Below are 22,567 nucleotides of genomic sequence, written 5' to 3'. Positions count from 1 at the left end.
GTGTGTTACTTAGAGTTTATAAGATAGAGTAGATAGGTGCTTTAATCTAATGGATCTGTTGGTGTGAACTGAGTATTTGGCATGCTGCACAAATGAAGAAAAGTATCTACATGGAAGAGAGATATGATCTTATAAACACTACTCTGCAATCTTAGCTGCTGGGTTGTGCAATTCAGAACTCCTTGGTTAACCAGTCCTGTGTGGGTTGGTGTTTATTTTCAGAGGGAGGAGTGATCTAACACAGATATCTTAGCAATCTAGGGCAATGTTTCTGTGAGACTAATCGCAACAACAATTGAGTCTTCGTGACAAATGCGATGTAAAAAATTCCTAGGGCTCACCTTAAAGAATATCATTATAAATGAATGGAGACCAAACTATTTTTAGTTGATACGTTGTTACAGTGAAGGCTACATAGCACCATAAAGTTACATGTCTGGGCTGGGCCACAGAAAGCATTATAGTCTCTTCCTTCTTTGCCCTGTCATGGCTTCTGTAGTGCTGGATGCAAGTGGTTTTTATATATGTGGATGGACAGCATCCAAACCTTTGCCCCAAAGGTGAAAGTAGACTGAAAGGAGAACAAGGTGAACTAGGAGACATCTTCTCTTTGCACCAGAATACAACAACAGGAAGTCTTCCTATTTTAATCTTTCCTGAACCCTACTGGTCTGCAGTACGAAGTGTGCAATTTTTATGTGGAATTGAGGCATCTTGTAAAGTATTTACAGAATGTGCAGGCCACTTATGTTTCCTTTAATACACGAAAGAAACTAATGTGTCAGTGGTGTACTCTACTGTGTGCTATGTAGTAAAAGGAGTCTAATTCAATGTTTTGTACATTCTTAGATTTCAGAGGTTTTTTTCAATCCCTTTCAGACACCCAGTTTTCTCATGGGAAGCGACATAGCAGTTTTGTTCTAAGGCAATTTCTAGATCTAGAAGTTACTTAACAAAGCAATTTCCTAGCCTAGAGAGCTTTGCCCTAGAACAGGGCAAAGCAGTAGTTATTGCAACTAGAGTCATAATTTTCAGGCCTGTTATGGAAGCAATGGAATGTTTTAAACAGGTTACCTTAAATTTTGTGATTTGCAGTAGCTTTACAGTAATGTCTATAAAGATACTGACTATTAAAGGAAATAAATGTTTTGTTCTGTTTGATCTGAAACTCACTTTCCCAAATGTTTGTTTTTTCTTAGGGGAGTTTGTTTAGTCTTAACAGCACTTGCACAGAATCTGGCAATTTTGGCAAAGCTAATGTCACAGGAGAAATAGAGTTTGCCTTAAGATACATCTTTAGAGCTTACATCTTGGAAATTTGCATCAAGGGATGCAAGAACCTGGCTTATGGAGAAGAGAAGAAGAAAAAGTGTAACCCGTAAGTATTTTGCAGAGGAGGAGAAAAAACATAAGGCAAATATTCTGGTTTTTTGAGATACTTACGCATGTTGTGATTGAAATGGATTGATATATGATAGTATGCCATATTGGCACTTTCAGAATCTCCAGCATACGTACCAGCCCTTTGTACATATACACATTGCAAGACAAATACGTTTCATACTAATGTTTATTCCATTCTTACAATTTTCTGCTAGGAATTGTCCCTTTCCTTTCTTCTGAGCAGGCAGTTGGGTATCTATGTTGCTGATGAGTACCTTTGGACCTCAAGAATAGCTGTTCAGATTTTAGTTCTTAAGTTGTGCCCAGAAAATTAATATGTAAGTGGCTGAAACATAAGATGACCTGTTCCTAATATGTCTGCTGACTCACTGTGGGTCACTGGGTGATTGCTATACTACTTGGGTGCTTTTATCTTCTGTAATAAGAGTAGAAATTTCAGATGCTGCAATGGATCTTAAAGTCTAAGGCTGCTTAATAATTACGTATCATTGTAAGAAGAAATGTTTACTTCTGTGGATAAAATATGCCATAGAAATTTTTGCTGGACAGTTAAGCCTTGGTGATTTATCTCTTTATTGCTTAACAATGCTCTCTGACCATGCAGCAACCACCGATAGAAAATCAACAGGTAGAATACCTAACTACCTGTTCTTGTCCCTGCTGTCACACCGTGTTTGAGCATTTGAGTGACCATGTTGGAACTGAGGACTTGCAGTCACCTTCACCCAGAAGGTCGAGGGCTTTTGCGCATCTTGCAGAGAACAGTCATAAAGACAAGCTTGGTGATGAGCAGTGCCTTGCTGGAAAAGCAGCTTGTGGAGCAGGACAGTCTGGGAGCACTTCAGAAGTGGGTCAAGGTTCTTTAAGTCCCCTGGTAATTAAGCCAGGCAAACAATTACAGGAAGGCTGAAAGGCAATGTGGGAAGTGTTGTGTAGTAAACATTATGTTCTCTATTGGCACATATTTATATATTTCTGTTGGTTTCCAAGCCAACAGAAAAATTATAGTATACTCTTTTAATATGCTTGCTGAAAAGCAGACTTTTAACTGATGTTTAAAACCTGTTGAATTACTTAGCTTATTTGCTGGTTTGAAGTCTGACTGGCTACATTTTAATTAAATTGATTTGAGGTCATAGAAAAAGAGGCTAAAACTTCTAGGACTTGTATATTTTAGAAAGTAGTTTTATCTATGAATAAGTTCAGAAAAAATAGGGAAAATGTGTAAGTTTTGCAGCTATGATATGAGGTACAGTTGATTTTTATTTACCCAGCAAGTTAATCAAAAGGCTGTTTTAGAATTGGTTTAAATCATAATACATGAAATATATACAACAAATACAGTTTAAAAATATTTAGTATTAAGTAAACAATCATTCCTTTCCCTGACAAGCCGTGAGCACTCTCTATGGCTAAAACTTCTAAGTTTTGAAGCCATAACCCAATTACAGCCCACTGAACTGATAGTAAGGAGAATATTTAGGTATTAGTGTTCACTTGACCTACACATGAGAAACTTTGGGTAGGAATTATTACTGCTGGATTTTGGTGCAACTCAGCTTCCAGAAACTTTTTTTACTGGTTTTTCTTGAATCAACGTTAGGGCAATTTTGACCACTTTTAGACAATCTCCTGTTTTCATTCTAGTGGCTGTTAGAACAATTAGCATTTTTAAGACTTATGAATTATTATGTATTATTTATGTGATAATACCTTTTTTGCTACATGGTACCCGGTGTTGTGAAGAGAAGATATTTTCTTTATGAACAAGCAGCAGTGATCCTAAAGTTGATTGAGGGTGTTTTTTTTCTTTGAGCACATAATATGCTGTTTGTTTTCATCATAAAACTGTCACTAAACCTGGAAGGTGATTTCTTTAGGGGCTATTTTATCAGAGGCCAAGAGTACAAACCCAGAAGATTCCTATTCAGATCCTAATCCTTTCTGAGTTAAAATGGAATTGAAACACATTAGCAGAATGATACACAGGGTTCCTTATAGTCTATCTGCTTTTCCTGAGAAAAGATATAAATTACATTTTGCCATTTTGTTGATGGAAACTTACAAAGTCAATAAAATTGTTTAAGAAATAAAAAAACCTCCTCTCATCTAGTTGTTTTCTCCCTGCCCCTTCTGATCATTTTCAATGTATCTTTCTCTCTCTATATAAGGTATGTTAAGGTTTATTTACTTCCTGATAAATCTCCTTGGAGTAAGCGAAAGACAGCTGTCAAAAAGAGCACAGTGGATCCAGAGTTCAATGAGACTTTGAAGGTATGGTTTGCAACTGTGTTGCTGCTAAGTGTGCTTTTCTATGATAGAATCCTGCAAGTTCTGAATCGACCTGATAGAGCAAATTTAGGAGTTGCTGACAATAATAATTTTTAAAATTATGTTTTTTCAGTCCAAATAAGAGAAAATGCTTTTGGAGTTGCAACAGTAAATGACAAACCATTAGAAGAGTCTGCCTTTGTCCGAGAGAGCACTTTTAATGAATACCAGTGTTGTTCTGAGTTACCTTGTGGCGAAAGCAAAGTGTTTTCCATAGACATGGGTTTTTGTACGTTCGGGAACTGAATTCAGTGAAAATGGTCAAAAGTGCATAGCACTATTACAAGTGAATTACATCATGGCACTGAGATCCAGCTTGGTGGGATTCAGCTGCAAGTTAAGGCACCTGCATTTAGAGGGAGTTGCAAGTGCTCCTGGGAATCACTGGAGCCCAGGGTGGTTCAGGGTGATTAGCCACAGAGCCTACACCCAGCTTCTGATTCAACAGCCTAAATATGGATAGCGATTTCCTTGCCTCTCCATTGCCTTCAGCTTTCAGTGCAGGTCACCTATGGGCTGGGTATCATGTTTGCCAGTCTCATGTGGGTATATTAGATACCCACATACCATATACCATGTGGTATATTAGATACCCAACAATGTCTCAAAGGGCTCTATCTATGTTTGGGGACTGGATCAATGCTTTAATTAGTGATCACCTGAGTTACTTCCTTGCCCCTGCTGACTGACTGCATTAAGTAGATGTCCACTGAACAGGATGGGAGTTTCAGCACCATCATTAGATGTCTTAATCTTGAACTGGCCTCCAGAGCAGCCCAATTCTGCTGGGAGCGTAAACAGAAATATAAAAAAAAAACCAACCCCCAACAAAAACCAAGCCAAACCAAAAAAAGAAACAAACCAAAAAACCAAACAAATGAAAAAAAAAAAAACAACAACCTAACCCGGGAAAAATGGTCAAGAATTATTTAAAGTTCTGAATTAATAATCAAAATCTTTAGCAAGGCAGGTCAAGGTATTCCTGGAATGTTGATATATGTTTGAATGAGCGTTATTTAGCATTTAAATTTTGGGGTAATATGCAGATTGCAAAGCATACACAGACATCATGGTTCATATCTGCCTTCAGCCATGCTGTGCCTGGGCTTCCTGTAAGCAGGTCATGAACGTGGGCTGCATTCATCCTGTGTATTGCTCTGTAAATGCTGTTTATCTTTCTAGTACAAGATTGAATACTCCCAACTGCGAAGTCGGCAACTTCAGATCTCTGTGTGGCATGCAGGAGCACTCAAATACAGGGTGTTTTTGGGGGAAGTAGTGATTCCACTGGCAGCATGGAATTTTGAAGAGGACTCAATGCAGTTATTTGACTGGTATCAACTCAAACCCAAGGTGATTCTTAGTTTTTGTTCTTAGTTTTATTTTAAGAGCAAGATGCTGTAAAGGCTATGAAAAAGATCACCCTTCTGAGATCATTGAGGGAAAAATGCTGTCAATCCAGCCCATTAGTAAGATGTGTCACAAACACAAATAAGCTCTGACAAAGATGTGTAAGAGAATGATTGCAGTAATGCAAACTTCTGTATGTCCCTTTCTTAAGCTTGAAAAGCCTGAAGATGATCTTACCCAGTACAGCGGTGAACTCCTCTTGTCTGCAAGACTCTTGGTACCAGCCCAGTATAAAAGTTTCCAGTTTGAAGGTATAAAATGTTTCAGCATTCATAGAGGTCTTTTCCAGTGTAAATGGTTCTATGATTCTGTGAATCCCTTGGCTAGAAAAGAATTGAGATCAATGAAGGACTGGCAATGTGTCCATGTAATATTCCTGTATGGGATTTTTAACAGCTGCAGCAAATGGTGCTTTGTGGTGTATTAATTTTTTCTTTTCCAAATGACCCGAAAGTTATCAGCTTGCTTTCCTCAATTCTTCCTCCCTGTGCAGGCCTGTGTATTGGGTCTCTGCTTTGTACCTAGAGCTGTGAGAGGAGCAGTATCACACCATGGGTTTGGCTGTTTCTCCTGCTTCTGACTGTTCCAGAGAAATGTTTCTGTGGGTACTGTCCTGTGTTGACATTTCACAAACACAGCAGAAAGCTTTATCTTTGGAATAGAAATCACAAAGCAGCCTGATACTCATTGCTTGGTTTTCTTTGTGTGAATCATACACTGTACAAACATGTTAAAATCTTTCAAATATTCCTAGTACAGCCTTATGACTCCTTATCTGAGTAGTACCACTTAGGCATTCCCCTACTTATAGTAGCATCTTAAGCTATGAGCTGAACTGACTGGGCATTTCATGTGATAAGGGCTCCCTTTTTCAGGAAACAAAGACCAAGGAGTTCCCAACTGCCAGCTTCAGATTATGATATTTGGGGCTAAAAACTTGCCCATGCTGAGACCTGCTGGAGTGTTGAACTCCTTTGTTAAAGGGTATGTATGAGACCTAACACTACAAATAGGAAATGTCACGTGTTCCATGCAAACATGTGTATTAACATGTTTTCATCAGCAGACTGCATTTGAAACTGCCACCGTCTACACTTAGGCTTCCTTGTAATGGCTTCATTTGAGTGCCTGCAGAACAGCAGCAGTTTGCAGAGTGGTGACAGGTCCCACCTGCCCTCTTGGTCTTGAAATTTAGAATTTAATGATGTCATTAAAATTTAGAGTTCACTAGTTTAAGTATGTGCTTTTAGATATTAGGAGAGGAAAAAAATTTGCAAACAAATACAGTATCATCATTCCTAGTTTCAGCTTTTGCAGAATTAAGTAAAGCTTGGGATACATTGAAAACTTTTATCTTCTTCATTCCAGACATTTTGAAAGAGAAGGGACTGAATTTTTCTTCAGTATGCTGAGTAGCTTGTATGTGGGATCATTTTACTTTCCTGTTGTCAGGCATCAGATGCCATTAGAAATATGATACTGGGGTAAACTTACATCTCATAACACTATTTTACCTGCTGTGGCACCTATTTTGGTGAAATGGGTGAGCATTTTAGCTACTGAAAGACAGGTTTTAGGCAGTATTGAATAACAGCACGTGGAGTAAAGACTCCTTCAGCAGTCAGTGACTGCAAAGTTAAAGCAGACCAGAAGAACCTACTTGCACTCACATTAATGACAAGCAGGAGAAGGTGCAAATCCCAAAATAAACACACTAGCACCATGTTCTATCTTGTACTTAAGCTAAACTTTTTTGCTCTTTAAGGTAAAACAAAGAGCCTTAGTTGATTATTGCAAATGCTCTGTTTTCTTGTTGAGAAATCAGTAACTTTGCTGAACTCTTATTTTTTTGGGAAAGTTGTCTTATCCTTCCAAACCAAGCAGAGGTAAGGCAAAAGTCTCCTGTCCTGAAGAAAGAAGCCTATCCTCAGTGGAAACACTTGTTTGTGTTTGATGGTGTGACCCCAGCTCAGCTACAGCAATCATGTCTACACCTGACTGTCTGGGACAAGTCAACTTTCAGCTCAAGTGATCGATTCCTAGGAGGAGCCAAGCTCGGTACAAGTAAGTACTTTACCACTAAAAGTTGAAGGTAATTTGGGGAAAAGGTCTTTTAGTTTACATCCTAAACAACAAGAATTATACTATGCTATTTATTACCTGCTATCATGTGCCTATACATGCAGTCCCAGCCTCTGTCATAAGCAACTTGCAGTCTTGGGCTTTGATCCTGCAAGAACTGATGCATGTGCTTTAGTTCAGGTCTGTGGGGAAGCTCAAGGTTTTCAGTGGAAATTTTCAGGAAAGCTATTTGTTAACATGGTGACTTTTGAGGTCAGAGCCATGCTGAGACAAGCACAGAAATGGTCTGGCTCTAACTCCACCTAGAGCTCTCTGTATTTTTAAAGACTTATTCTCTTAACTGTTTTCTATGAATTGGCTAATTTTAAATGATTTCTCATCAAAAGAAAGCACAAGAACTAATGATCTAGTAGACTCCAACCTTGCTTATGTTTGTGATTATCATTTTACATCCACAAATCAATCCAATCAATGAAATACAGAAGGTGAAACTTGCTCAGAAGGGGCTATTGCATGTGTGAGTTTTGGGCTCTGTTCTAACATAAGAGCAAACTTTCTTTCTGAAGGCTGAGAAACATCTGAAAAACCCTCTGCTTGCTAAATAGGCCCGGTTTTCCTGGTAGTTGAGCAGGGAAGCATTATCATAGAATCACAGGATCATAGAATCAGCCGGGTTGGAAGGGACCTCTGAGATCAAGTCCAACCCTTATCACTTGAAGGCTGACCAACAGAGTCTCCTAGCCCCATCCTCCCTGAGAGTAAGTGCTGTGGTTTCAGTATTTGAGATGACAGGTTCAAAAAAGATTGAGGCTGTCATGTTGTTTGGGTATCAGTATGCACTTTAGAGGAGTATTATCACTAGTGATAAGTCAATGTTTTGCAGGCTTCCTCATGAACTTTTTCTGATTATCTGACCCAGCCTTTTCCTTTCTGCTAGAGCAGGGGCTACCTGCTTGTAAGTGATCCAAGCCCTAAGCTTAGTAATGCACTGGAGGTACTGGAGATGAACTGAAGCAGGAGATTTTGTACCATTCAGCTATTAATAGTGCACACACTTGCTCCTCTGCTTCTAGTCATACAACCAAAAACTTTTTATTTGCTGCAAGCGGAGATCTTCAGAGAGAAATCCTGGTTTACAGGATGTAAGTAATACTTCTAAAGTATAAATACAATTTATTGCAATTAGTGCCTTAGGAGCTGAAATTACTTTAGAAGTGGGTGAACAGGTTATTTTGTTAACTAGTGGGCCTGAAGCTGGGTAAGGCTTAGTGAAAAGTAACTGACCTTTCCTTTTGCTTTCTTGCAGAGGAACTGTTTGGCTCTACAGACCTTGTTTCTCAGTCAGTGCTCCAATGGCAAGAAGTGCTCTGCAACCCAAACATGTGGATGGACTTTACACTTGTACTGCATTCAAATAAGGAAAACTTTAAATCATGAGAAATTATCACACAACTTTTCCTTCCCCATTTGTGATATTTTAGACTTCCCCAGACTTCAGGTCTGGGGAAAGGTACGATGCAAATGCATCCACTCTGGCTTTTGGGGAATAGACTTATGTATTTGAAAGTGTGTGACATTCTGAATGTTTTATTTCTTAAAAAGTAAAGGCTTTAACTTGTGTTTCTAGCTGGAGTATAAGGTTAATATTGTTTCTTCAGGAGTTACAGTCTCAGTTTGAGATGCATTATGCTGACAAAGCAACAGTAGCCAGACAATACGCAGTTTTCCATTTCTGGGCATAGCCAAACTCTCATTGTTTAGTCACAGCGAGGAATACTTCTCAGAGAAAATAACTGTTACAGGAGGAAAGTTATGTGCTTTCACTCTGAGGTTAATGTTTTATACTCAGAACTGAAACCTAGCTTATCTTTGTCTGCTTGCTGCAAAGGGGAGATGCTAATAACTGCTTCAGAATTATCTACACTGCCACTATTATTTTGCGTGCCACTAAAAAGCATTGGCCTGTAGCCACGTCTCTCAAATGTGTGCTACATCATAGGGCTTAGAAAGTTAAGGTACAAATTCTCCCTCAGTAGGAGTATGGGACAACAGCTGATAGACTAAGTGTGGGTGTAATAAGTTCCTTCTTATCTGCCGCTGTAAGACAGCTTTAACAAGTCTGATCCATAGGGCGTACAGCATGTGACAAGAATTTAGCTCTTGACTAAATGACTTTATCATTTATTCATGTGTACTGGTGGAAATGCAAGCTTAGGCCAAACTACTGAGGCAATTTGCCTTGCCTTGGATGTAGCGTTACAGTCGGCAGAAACTTCATATATACAACTGTAACTAGTGCTGCCGTGTTAAACTTTTGTTACTGCAAGTATTGCCCTTTCTTCCTTTATAGGTCAGTGTGGCTTTTAAGGATTTAAGATTTAAAGACGCAAGGACTAACAGGCTAAGCTGAGGAACTAAAAGAGCAGTAGTACACCTTATACAGAATACACCCCACAGAAGAAACACTTGACTCCACATCCTTTGTTACTTTGCAGATCTTTTATTTAGATGTTTGCTGCTGCAAATAAAAAAAACCCCACACAAGATTCTACTCACGTATAATGCAGCATAGATATTGTAAATGGAAGAGAAGAGGTGACAACATACTGTATCTCACTTTCTAACAGATTTTCAAGGAAAGGGGGAGAGTGGGGGAAGAATGGTCACAGAAATGCTCTCTACTAGAGAGAATTCAACTGTGATATAAACAAGCAGTCCCTTCATCTTTGGAGTCTGAAACTTTAAATCAAACATTTAAAAAAATTAGAAAATTTGTTAGAAAAATAGGTGCAGTAAAATTGTATATACTGGATCATGTGTACATATAACAGTTTTCATTAAGTAAAAAAATGATCTTTACAAATAATGCTTTATAGTAAATAATCAGCTGCACTGTATCAGACTACAGTGCTGTTTAGGCATTTTTACAGACACAAGTCTTATTAAATCTGAAAAGTAACAAAATATACAGAGCAAAACTATTTCCCTTTAAACTAGTACTGCAATCCACATGTTGCATGTTTATATATATATATATATAAATACTACACTATATCTGATCAGTAATGAAGTTGGAATGCAAACACAGTAGTGTATTTGGATTCCAACAGAGTATTTGCTACTTGTTACGTGAAGAGGATATGAGTGTCCCTATGCCACACTTCTGAGCCATCACTGCAGAAATTCTCCAGTTGAGAACAGTAACCAGAAAACGCCTAATTTCTACACAAAGTAGTTCTGAGGTGTTGTCAGTTCTTTTGTGTGTGGGGGTGGGCTGGGGAGGGGGAACATGGGCATCAAGACCAAGGAAAAAACAGGGCGTACAAGCACATGTGCAAGGTTGTACACACTCGGGTGCTTGCAAATCCTGAGTTCCAGAACCTGTCTTCTCAACTGCTGGACTTCACACTGTAACTAATAATACAAAGACGTATGGCACAAAATTCACCCACAGATGCTTATTTTTTAGACCAGGATGAATCCAGCACCTGCACAGGACATGTATCTTCAACTAGAAGCACAGCCTGTTAAAATTTGTCTTGCTTAAAGAGAGATGTGACATAAGGCCTTTTGGCACTAAGCAAAGGCATGAGCAAGATACCAGGATCAGTGGTACAATAAGTTTTTAACTATATCAAATTTCAGAGAAGGTACAGGATAAATGGGAGATTTAAACACCTCTGGGTTTAGAGAACATTTGTTAAGTGTCGTACAGTGATGCCTCCTCAGGAAAAAAAAAACAAACCAAAAAACCAACACAACAAAAAAACCCCAAAATAAGAACACAGCATTAAGATCTGCCTTTCCCACAGTCCTGTCTTCTTACAAGCATTGTTACATCGCCTCAAACTCATCGATTCTCTGCTTGGTGTTGCCTTGCCGGATCTGCCGCAGCGTCTTGTACTTGTCACGTCCCTGTCGCATGTTCTCTGAGTGGATAATGTCATTTTGGGTCCTCTTATTTTCATCTCTAGCCTGGGCCAGCTCATCTGTCAGTGCCTGCAATATGAAGAACATTAAATACAGGTTATTTGTAAGAAGCTTCCAGCTCATGACAGTTCTTTGGTGAGAGCTGACAGATGACTGGACAGATCAGTGACATGGATACAACATATGCTTTCCATAAACACTATGGATGATTTAAGCAACCTCAAAGCTTCAGCAGTGAGAGTAATCTTTATATACCTTGTCTTTATTTCAAACTGCCTACAGGAACTGTAAACAAAGAGAAACTATCATACTCGGTGCGTATAACCAAGTGGTTAAACGATGTTTTCCAGGAAAGATTGTTTCAATTACTCTGCTTCCCCCAGACATCATCTTACCCTCAGTTGACTCTGTACACGTGCATTCTTCTCTGCTTCAGTAATGCGCTTCTCCTCATTGCGGTCATTCCTGATCCCCTCACTGGAGAACTCTGCACTGTAGGCAGAGTACTCAGAGCCTTCGTCTTGCAAGTTATCGTGGACATGGTAGTTCACTGGCTCATAGACAGGTGGTGGAGGTGGAGGTGGAGCAGTCATTACCAGGTGTAACTCTTCCTTTGTCTTTACCAGATCCTCCTGGGCTTCCCTGGCCTTTGGGAAAAGAATAAAAAGTATTTTAAATGCATTTCTTGCTTTAAACCAGCTTAATGAACACTCAAATGCTTATCTTCCCAGTTTTTTCAATCCACTATGAAAAGCAAGGAAGAGAGAATTAAATCTCTGCAGCTGACAGTACTCTATAAGTCATATACAGAACTTTTTTTATTTTTTTTTGCTAGGTATGTTATCATCATTCATTGTGTAATGTGCAGGAGATCTAAGCAAAGAATCTTCTTCCACTAAAACAGCCTAGAAAAAACTGTTCTGTGGGAAGCTACAGTTATCTTCATCCTGTTCTCCATTTGAAGAGCTGTAGGCTGAAGAGACGAGTTCTACAGAGGAAGAACTCAGATTCCCAAGTTGGAATTTTGAATGTAGTTATGCACTAGGCAGGCACCTTCCTTACTGCTTCAGTGGTTTTGCCCTCCCATGCAGCCCATAGCCCCAGTTACAGGGCACTGGGAGCATCAGGCACTCTGAACCTTGTGTGGTTTGTCTTTGGTTTTAGTGCACCATATGTTGCTAAACTATGCCGACTAGGAAGCCACCAACAACAGCACACACTCCTCAAAATGGATACCTGCAGTGTGGCTGCATTTGCAGAATCTTCTCTTGACTGATGTTTTCAGACATTTTATCATGCATCAGGCATCATTTATCCATGTGCCCCTCCCCCTCCATGGCTCCAAGATGATGATCATATTTTTAGGTTTTATATAGGCTTCCATTTTGAATTTTGACGGTTTGTTGGAAGAAAGGTGTTTTGCAGGCATATTGCACATTCACCACAAGTTTGCCCCTCTTCACTGCTGTGCAGATGTTTGTCTCCATATGTGTAGAGAAGTCACACCAAGATAAGCACCACAGTGTGCTCTGCTCAAGCATAGAACTTTAGAGCAACTTTGTAAGGCAGATACTCACTCTGATTTGCCACTCTTCAACCTCGCTCTCTTTACGCCTCCTTGCCTCTTCAAGAAGTGCAATCTTGGCTGTATACTCTGCAAGCTCTGTAGCCTGTTTAATAATAAAACTGGAATTATAAGGACTCTTAAAAAAACCCCAACCCAACCACCAAGCACAACAAAGAAACACTGTTAACTGTAATAAAGAAATAAGGAACAAATAGGTAGATTCCTTATGATAGAAACCAGTGCCATAATGATCCTATGACATGGTCTAGTACTTTACTGCTCCAGGTTTTTCCCTGGACAAGATGGCTTTGCCTTACTCAAGGACATAGTAGCATATCTGATCCTCAGAATGACTAGGTCTTACCAGTTGTTCCTGGCTCTTTATTTGGTCCATAGTTTGTCTTTCCAGCTCTTCCTTGGCCTGCAGAGCAGCTAAACGGTCAGCTTCCAAACGTTCTGCTTCCTCCTGGGCTCGTCTCCTTTCCTCCTCCAGCTGAATGGCTCTTTGGATCTGATCTGAGAGCTCTGGAAAAAGATCAGCACGGTTAGTCCACAAGCCTGGCCAAAGCTAAGGAACTACAAACAGTCTCTCAGGTAACTGCAGTAAGTCACAATAGCACTTTACTCCAGCATACAATACTCCCTTCGCCATGCTCCTCAAAGTAATTATTTGCATAGTACACCAAGTAACTGGATTCAGATGAGTCAGATGCACATTATAATTAGATTTTCTGCAAGATGTTTGCACTAAAAAGTCTGTAACACTGACAAAACTCTGCTGCCCTTAACAGACCAGACGTTGCTGTCTCCAATCTAATCATCTATGCATTGAAACAGAATGTTTCCATTTCATTGGAAAGACTTGTTCCCAAAGCACTTTTTTCTGCTGGGCATTAAGTAAAAAGTACTTGAGGGCTGAACTCTTGCTCACTGCCGGAAGAGGCTCCGCTACTTAAACTCTCTTGGCAACTGGGGAAAACAGAGTTCTTGCCCTTTGGTTCCCAAATACAGTCAGCAGATTTTATGCTACTTTAATACTTTGGATTATTATGAGTACTGTGTGCACATGTGTGTATTTACCCATACAGGAAGATATTAGTAAACCTTGCTAAGAGATCTCAGTGTCACCAGATTTAGTCAAGGCATAGGCAGCGATCCATGTAACCCCTCTATGGAGCACAATACACACAGTCTGGTCAGCCATGACAAGTACTTTACCTTTCTCTGCTTTCTGAGTCTTCACTTCATACTCCTGTAGCCTCACCAGGAGCTCCTCCTTCTCCCTCAGCATTTGCTCTTTCTCCCTCTCAATTGTCTCCCTCCTCCTCTTTTCATCTTCTAGTTGTTTCCTGTTAGAAACACATTTCAGGTTTGAAGCTCACTTTCAGACTCAAGCTACCACCAAACAAGAAAGTTGGGTGGGCATCTCTCCAGGCAGCTCAATGGAAAGTGGCTGCCATGAAAGAAGAGCCAGGAGACAGAAATAGGCTGTTCCTTTATCACTTCAGAATTTTTGCTCAGTTTTGGATGCCCCGTTTCATTTAAATTGTATTTTTGCTGGCCACTACAGAAGTTTAGAACACCAAATAGCTACTAGATGCAGAGAGAAAAAGCAGGACTTGGACTGCACAGCAGAGGAGATTTAACTTTGTTACTTCTGCTGTAAGGAAAGTGAAGGAGGCGTAAAAATGTCAACAGCAGTGAGGGAATGAAGACAAACAATCCACAAACACAGGAGAAAAGCAGCATGATTTCTTGAACCATAAGCAACTTGAAGCCAGTGGTAGAATTGCTACTGCTTTTTCCTTGCATGTAAGAAATGTCCCAGTCCCCTCTTCTCTCTTTACACTGTACACATATGCTCCCCACGAAGGTTTCCCCTTTACTCCCAACCATCCCATGGTCCAGCACATAATTCAGGTTTTAACACTTGAGAGTCAGTAGAACCCTCCTCTAGGTGGGCACCACCAGAGCCCATTGTGCCTTTACTTGCACATGTCCTCGCAGCTCTTGAGACTGCACAGGACAGCAGACCTGCATGGTCACAAGAAGAGCAATGCTTACAGTCCCGCTGCAGGACACCCCGAGTCCCCTCCTAGGACCATGCGTGTGCCTCATGAACCTGGAATGGCTCTTAGCCTTGCCCAGGCAAAACCCCTGTTACTGACTGCTGACCCGCAGGTACAGCTGCTTGCTGACCCTGGGAGTTCAGTGTCATTTATTTCTGCCACTCCATGCCTGCTGCCTGTATTCAAGCTCACCTTTCCAGTTGCTTCTGGTGCTTCTCTTCCCGGGCCTGGGCTTTCATCTGTTGCACCTCAATAGTGTCAGGCTTCCTGCGTCGCATATACAGTTCATGGTTGCCCATGCAGAGCTGCAAGATCCTCTTGTTAATTCTCAGACGAGGGGCATAAAACACAAAGTCCTAGAAGAGAGACAACACAGTCGGTTTTTTATAAGCATGCTTTCTCTTCTCCCAGCTAACTGCAGACAGAAAACCTTGCCACTGATTTCACTCTAATTCAGACACACATGCAAGGCTATTTAAATATAGTAGCAGGGACTGTCGAAATCATCTCTAGCAAAAATTATTGTTATTTATATTCTCCTTTTAAAGTCTACATAAAATTGATAAGTTATTCTTCTAGAAAAATTATCTTCTAGAGAAAACTCCAAACTCAATGAAGTCTCCTTTAAATGAATATTGTTAAATATTGGAGAAGATTCTGGGTTGGCAAGTAAACATCTGGGCAACACAGACTTCTGGCATTGAGTAGTTTTTCAGTTTGCACATTTTTGTGAATGAAAGATAAAGCACAAAACTAAAAATATATGGGTTATTTGGAATATCAGGTTGCAGGCAGTAGCAAAGCACAAGATACTCTAAAATTTCTGGTTCAGCAAGAACAGCTGCAAATTTCTTATTATCTGTGTTATAATCAGACTGGATTTTCTAGAAGAAAATCTGCTAAGAAAGGGATACACAGGGCCAAGTTCATTACCTGCCTGATGATTTTACTGAGTCCACAACCTCATGCATTTACAATGAAGTCTGAACTTACACAGTGAACAAACTCAACATTTTTGTGCTTTTTTGTGTACTGTGTGGATGGTGATAAGGGCAGTGGGCAAGCTGCCACATTACCACCATAAGCCAGTACCCATTCCTTAGAATCACTCTCCCATGGATTGCCTCACTGTTAGCAAGAGGTGGAACTGGGAAGGGCCACATGGGCTTTACACTTTTGCATAGAAGCAGTGATCATGTTTTTAATTGCCTGAGCTCAGAAGCACAATTGTGGCTATCTTTGGAAAAACTAGAAGACACACTAGAAGCAATTAAAAGCTCCCTAAGTGCTACTTAAGATGAATATGGCAACAAAGACTCATTTTCTCCAATGCACTTCTCTAATGCACACAATGACTGCAGGAGAGGCAGTCTGGGAAGTGTGTTGTGCTCTCCCACCAGATTCTGCCAGAGCCATTCTGAGCCGTACAGGTCTGATACTGCTACCTGAACTGTACCTGTAAGCTATTCATCTGACCTCCTCCTTCTAACAAGTAATTTTAAAAACAAACAGTCTGTGTACATTGTGATGAACAAGCCCTATCCTGAGGCAAGGCTCACTTACATGGAATTAAATACTGAGGGAATGAATGGTGGTTGCATTTATCATTTAAGCCATAACCAAGGGACAAAACATTTAAATAAGAACATAAAAGAATACCCTTCTTTTCTTATCCCCAGCCTCCCCCAGGTCTCACAAAACTGGGAGCATTGCACCTCGATATTTGAAAGATAATGTGCTGAAGGTGTTGCAGTATGTGGGCAGGCAAGCCTAAAAATTTAAAAGCTTAGTTAAGCAGGGCAAGGTGCCACAGGACTCTACCCTTTACACTACTGTCCATTTAAACACAGACATGTAGAATCCTCCAAATTAAAGGGGAGCTTCCAGCCCACATCTTGGGTGGACTGAGTATTCTGCTGTAGTTATAACACCTGCCATTTTAAAAGGAGACACAAACACATGAAAAGACCCAGACAACTTCCTGAATGCTCAGAATTAGTGTCCAGATAAATTCTTCTTTCAAGTAAAGGTTTCAACATACCATCACTCAGAGGGAAAAGGACAATTAACAGAGGGAGAAAATGTAATTGAAGTTTTCAGCGTTAACACCTTTCTGTAACAGCCTCTTGCGAGTCCTCCATTTCAAACTCAGTCTGATTTACTGCTGGGAAGTGGGTGGAAAGCTGTGATCCATATTTTGTAATTATGTACAACACAGGACAGAGGCTATTCTATTGAGGAAAGCATGCCTGACAGATCAGCTTTCTGACTCTGTGGAGTTTTATTGGTTTTCACTAACAGCATCACAGAAAGAAGCTCCACTCCCTCAGGATGTTATCTGGAAGAAATCCCTGCAGCACACTGTGCATTAGTATCCTTTAAATTATTGGGAGGAGCTTTTTCTATTAGAGATATTTATAAGCTATTGTCCTTTGACAAAGCCTAACTGGTTATTATTTCTCAGGGCTGCACTTGCCCACCAAGGTCAAGTACTGGGGTGGGAGAAGACAAGAGGAGATCTTTCTCAACTATTCAAATAGTTTCACAAGACTGACAGAATGACATCCACCTATACCAGTTATTCCACGTTATGTTCTCAACAGGTCAAAGTAAGCTTCTAATTCCTCACTAAAATAACTCTGAAAACATACTTGTAAGTATTGAAAAGCAACATTCACAGGTAGCTACATTTCAGTTCTTCACAGAAGTCATATCCCTGGCATTTACATTAGTATTCAAGAAAGTCAGTGAACAACCCCACGGGCCTTTACTGGCTTTTACTCAGTAGTGTGGAAGTGAGCAGTGATGGATGGGAAGCCATTAGCCATTTGTTTCCATGTGGTTTTGTAGTAGCATTTTAATTACTTCTGTAATTTTTTTTAATGAACATTTTTGGTTTTTTTCTTCAGATTAAAAGCCAAAAACAAAAGTTATCTACCAGCTTCCATGCACTGAAAGAAATGGGGAGAGGACTCATGGAACTACTAAAGAATCTCTAATTTAGGCATAAAGCTACCTAGTTTGCTAGAAAATAAAAGGACTCTGCAGTTGTAAAGTCCTTATCTTTTCCATGTTGGATATTGCTATAAGCCCTTCTGTACTTATGCTGTACAGAAAAACAGACAGCTCTACATACACTCTAAATACTAAGGCTCATTTTGCATCTAGAATATCTGCAGCTTTCTCCTCTCCAACGACTATTTTGAGATGAAGTTGTATCATTTGTTCATATGCAGTATCCAGAAATCTGTTCAAGACACACTTACTGGTGCCTTCTTGTCAATAGGCTTTATAACAAACTTCTTGTCATTGAAGGAGATGTTTCTGATTTCGCTCCAGGGGAACCCAATCTTTGGAGTTAGTCTGGAAAGAAGAAAAATATTTTTAAGAGATGACGCAATAAACTTTTTTTTCCTCACATTCCTTCTAACACACAGACGCTGTGTAATGCAATGCTTCACACAGCTCTCCCAACAGACAGAAAACAGTAAGTGAACCAAAACCCCACAGGGAGTAGGAGAAGAAGCCCAGTCACCTCTCTTATTGAGTCTCTTCCCATTTTGGTCAGCCACCCTACTGACCTTTGACTATGATGGACTCTACTGAAGCCACATGCTCAGCTTTATCAAACACCTGTTTTAAGTTTGTTCCTTTGAAATCCAGGCCTAAAATTCACATAATGCAGATTTTATGTGCCGTGCTTCCCAGAGCACGTGCTTCTCATACATCATTATAGGCATAAGCCAAAGTAACTGAGCTGATCCCCACACCCTATAGCACCCACAGAAAAACGTACCCTGCTATGTTACAGCTAGACCAGTCACCTCCATGCAGCCTTCACTTCTGGAGTGCTGAACAGGCACAATTGGTAGGAGCAATTACGTCTTTTGTTTCGCAGAATCATAAAATGGGTCAGGCTGGAAGGGACCAGAGCAGGTCATCTGGTCCAACCTCCCTGCTCAAGCTAGGTCATCCCAGAGCACATTGCACAGGATTGTGTCCAGATGATTCTTGAATATCTCCAGCGAGGGAGACTGCACAACCTCTCTGGGCAATCTGTTCCAGTGCTTGGTCACCCACACAGTAAAGAAGTTCTTCCTCATATTCAGGTGGAATTTCCTGTGCATCAGTTTCTGCCCATTGCCTCTTGTTCTATTGCTTGGCACTACTGAGAAGAGCCTGGGTCCGTCCTCTTGACACCCTCCCTTTAGATATCTTCTTCCCTAGATTTACAGGCAAGCTTAGTAACAAAGAGCCCTGTTCTTTCCTTCTGTACAAACTGCTCTTTCAGCCCATCCCATGAGTCACCAAATGGAACTTTACTGGCTGGTCATTCAACAAGCTGCATCATGTGACTCTCCCCTATTGAAAAGCACCCCAAGGAAGCAAAGGACAAGATTCAGATTCCCAGCTCTTCCTCATTGCTGAGGAGTTCAGGTCTGTTATTAGTTTATAATTATTTCTAAAAGCTTCACTAATCATTTGAGGTTTTTTCCTCTACCTTAATTTCTCCAAATTCTTGCATATAAAAAGCGTCTAGTTTTTCATAAGACCAAATATTTCTGAGCCATTCCAGTACTTCACCCTTACACATCTGACCAGCTCTGCAGCAAGTTCTAATATTACAAGGACTTCTGTATTTGACTGTAATAAAGTCCTCTAATTTCCCCAACCAAATATTCCCATTTTTTATGTTTAATATCACTTCATTATTCTTCCATTTGCCTCTTATCAAGGGAAGGTATATTCTCTAGAAACAGTTGTTAATGATTAAGAATTGTGTTTTACATAAAAGATAATACCAACAAGCAATCTTTTAACCCCTCCTATGTATGTGTCTCTGTCACAATTATTTCTTGCAAATGGTTTGAAGACATGTATTTAATGTTTAGCACTTAGAGAAATGTCTCATCACAGTGAACCATTCAAATTCTGTAAGAATCCTTCTTATGGAGCTCATTGGTTAAGGAAAAAAAACTGGCAATTTTGGAGGAATTTCATTCTTTGTCAAAGAGATGGAAAGCCATTACATAGCAAGATTTTGCTGGGTCCAACCATAAAAAACCCCCTACTTCATTTAAATTCAAACATCAAGAATAAAATCCATCCTCTTCAGAACTTTTCACTCCCTAACCTTTAACTCAACCGCAAAATTATGCAACAGTGTGAGTGTGTAACATTAAGTAAAGACTGTAAAGAAAATGATTCGATTAGACTAAGATTAACTAATTACTCCAGCCTCCATCACATTAGCTTTAGTGTTTCAATCCTATATAATCAGTAAGATGGACAACTAAAATAATTCACTTATTAGTAAGTTCTATTGCCAATTCTCTTCTTTAATGAGAGGGAAAAAAAATAAAAGCTTGAATACACCTAGAAGTGGTACACTGACATACACTGCAGCATAGAGGCTCACACACCTACAGCAGTCTCATTTTCCTCAGGTTGAACTTCAACAATGAAATCTCTTCTTTTTCACCTTTGTCCCCAGTCCCCAAATTTTGCACATACAAGCCAGAGGCACCCTACACATTACTATTTTTCTAGTCCCCATATCTGCTGAAAGACTTAATTACATAGTGGCAAGAGTTACAGGCAGAAATAAGCAGTTTATTCCAGCACTGTATTTGTTTTGCAAATGCTCTTGATAGCTCTTTACAGTCAATGGCTACACTCTGTCTGCTTCTCCAGCTTGAAAAACCTGTTTGTGTGACCATGGTTACATAGCAAGACTAGTCATTCAAGATTGAAGTATTACATGAGCGAAACTACTTTTCTTTCAAGTGACACTCCTTGTTTTCTGGGTGACAGCACATATTAACATTGCAGAAAAGACTGCCTCTCTTTTTGCCATGTTAACAGAAGCTCCAGCGAGTTCCAATTAATATTTGGGTTGCATTCAAAGATTTTTGGAGGCAAAGATGTAGAACAGGTGAAATCCCTTCTCTATTACAATGATAGTCTGTTACAGATTAGTGACATGAAACAAAGATTCGGAACATAAGAGATGGGGGATTTGAAAAAACAGTCTAGACAGCAATGCTACATCTGAAAAATAAGTATTTTAGCTCCCCTTCAATCCTTCAGTTGTGGAGTATTAGAAGAGACTAGCAGGCTTAGACACAGCTGTTCTCACCTTCCTCTTATGTTTATTTATAGATGTAGTCTATCATTTCCCACCTACTATCCAATTAATAATGGCTCTGCCTTTACCAGAAGGGCTGATTAAAACTATGCATACCGCAGCAAGACCTCATTTCATTCCTTGTTCACAGTAACTATATAGGTTAGCTCCTCCCTGGGTTCTGGGTGTTACCCAGCTTTGCTTTCGTGCCCACCCCATAATCTGTCTTTTCCAAAACCAGGCAGTTGTACACACATCTATCATTAACTTCAGGATATGCTGGGCTATCTAGGTTCTCATATTGTATCCACTAATGGCAAACCTGGCGACCTGATTCAAGGAGAAGCCTGGTAAACTCCTCAGTTCAGGATTCAGTGCCACAGCTGTGCACAATTAAGCAGATGGCCTTGTACCACTGACATTTCTCTTTATACGGCAGGTAGCATTAGTGGGTCAGGCCACAGAGGTCAGGAAAGCCATGAAAGCACAGATGATGTGAAAGCCCATTTCCTAGCTTCACCTACTGATCCAAAACTGGAACACAAGCAAGTTCTTAACTTTGCCCTGATCCTGTAAATGAAAAATGTTTCTTGGCTCCCATACCAACCCCCTCTGGGAGATCAGAGGTAAAAACAAAAGCCTTACTTATCATCCTTTTCATAGATGTTGAGCCCCAAGGCATCAACCCCCAGCCAAAGGTCAGTTCCTTTCTTATTCTTGATTTCAAAGTAGTTGATTCCATACATCTCCAGGTCTTGGGCAATCTTCAGGTATTCCAGCATGGCATTCTCTCTGGTTCAGATAGCAAGGAGAGCAAATGTTGGTTTCTTATTTATCTGACTATGTCAAAGCAAAAAGCCCTCAGAAGAAAAAGGTAACTTTTCCTAAACCCCCACATCAAACACAGGAGTTAAAACTGAATGTTCACCATTTGGGATTCACTTTAGAAGTTAGGATATTACATCTATGAACACATACACAGAACACTCCCCTTCACCAAACCCCAGTATTTCCAGACAGAAAATTATCAATGTTCATCTCTCTCAGCATTCATTCTTGTCTCATGGTACAATCAGTAGGAAAGGTATACTATCTGAACTTTCCCCATCTGTCAGTGCAAATGCTTCAATGACTAAGGTTTGACATACACCTTCACTTTTTTCCCCTGCTCAAAGTCATCACCGATACAATATACACAGGTCCTGGAAGTCACAAAATGTCCTACTGCATTTTACCATATAATTCAACAATGAACTAGAAAATACATACCAGAAGTTGGCCCAGACAGGCAACTCATAGAGTCTATTTCAAAACCATGGTGTAGAACTGCAAGCTTAAGGTAATCAACAAGCAACATAGTGACCAGCCTTAGGACCAAAACAAAACACTCACTTGAGCATGCCACTGTGTTCAGCATGCCACACCTGAATCCGTTCTTCCCACTGCTCTCTGGAGAGTTTATGCTGATCCATGACCCTATACAAGGAAACAGATATTAGCAAGGTTAGATGTTCTGCAATATCTATCGATGCTGATCTTTGCCACAGCCTTACTCTCACCCTGGTGGGAGTCTTACTGTAGCCAAAAAGAAGACCCTAACTCAGCCCAAAGATGTACTTGGTGAAGCAGAGCAATTTAGAATGAACC

The 22,567-nt window shown here is 40.1% G+C and overlaps 2 protein-coding genes across 12 annotated transcripts in view; one reads left to right on the top strand and one right to left on the bottom strand.

The window, feature by feature from the left end:
• The window catches only part of SYTL3 (synaptotagmin like 3), a 33,285-nt gene extending 23,676 nt beyond the window's left edge, over positions 1-9,609 (top strand). For 9 of the 10 annotated variants that reach the window (XM_017825877.1, XM_017825883.1, XM_017825876.1 and 6 more), the window contains 7 exons: positions 1,200-1,378; positions 3,576-3,678; positions 4,918-5,088; positions 5,297-5,396; positions 6,021-6,129; positions 7,004-7,209; positions 8,534-9,609. In XM_017825877.1, coding sequence (XP_017681366.1) covers positions 1,200-1,378; positions 3,576-3,678; positions 4,918-5,088; positions 5,297-5,396; positions 6,021-6,129; positions 7,004-7,209; positions 8,534-8,664 — 999 coding nt within the window. In that variant the 3' untranslated portion in view covers positions 8,665-9,609. Of the gene's footprint in view, positions 1-1,199; positions 1,379-3,575; positions 3,679-4,917; positions 5,089-5,296; positions 5,397-6,020; positions 6,130-7,003; positions 7,210-8,164; positions 8,370-8,533 lie in introns of all 10 variants that reach the window. The other variant, XR_001876574.1, reaches the window with a different exon arrangement.
• A 98-nt stretch (positions 9,610-9,707) lies between these two features.
• EZR (ezrin) overlaps positions 9,708-22,567 on the bottom strand; it is a 36,584-nt gene continuing 23,724 nt past the window's right edge. For both annotated transcript variants that reach the window (XM_017825884.1, XM_017825885.1), the window contains 9 exons: positions 22,313-22,396; positions 21,566-21,712; positions 18,060-18,156; positions 14,986-15,149; positions 13,943-14,073; positions 13,089-13,249; positions 12,735-12,827; positions 11,553-11,804; positions 9,708-11,226 (listed from right to left, as the gene is read on the bottom strand). In XM_017825884.1, the coding sequence (XP_017681373.1) occupies positions 11,062-11,226; positions 11,553-11,804; positions 12,735-12,827; positions 13,089-13,249; positions 13,943-14,073; positions 14,986-15,149; positions 18,060-18,156; positions 21,566-21,712; positions 22,313-22,396 (1,294 nt within the window). In that variant the 3' untranslated portion in view covers positions 9,708-11,061. The remainder of the gene's footprint in view (positions 11,227-11,552; positions 11,805-12,734; positions 12,828-13,088; positions 13,250-13,942; positions 14,074-14,985; positions 15,150-18,059; positions 18,157-21,565; positions 21,713-22,312; positions 22,397-22,567) is intronic.

This window comes from Lepidothrix coronata, unplaced genomic scaffold (genome assembly GCF_001604755.1).
Source record: "Lepidothrix coronata isolate B3197 unplaced genomic scaffold, Lepidothrix_coronata-1.0 Scaffold123, whole genome shotgun sequence".
NCBI classification, from domain to species: Eukaryota; Metazoa; Chordata; class Aves; order Passeriformes; family Pipridae; genus Lepidothrix; species Lepidothrix coronata.
The sequence above is the reverse complement of the archived record's forward strand: the minus strand, read 5'-3'. Positions and strand labels throughout refer to the sequence as shown.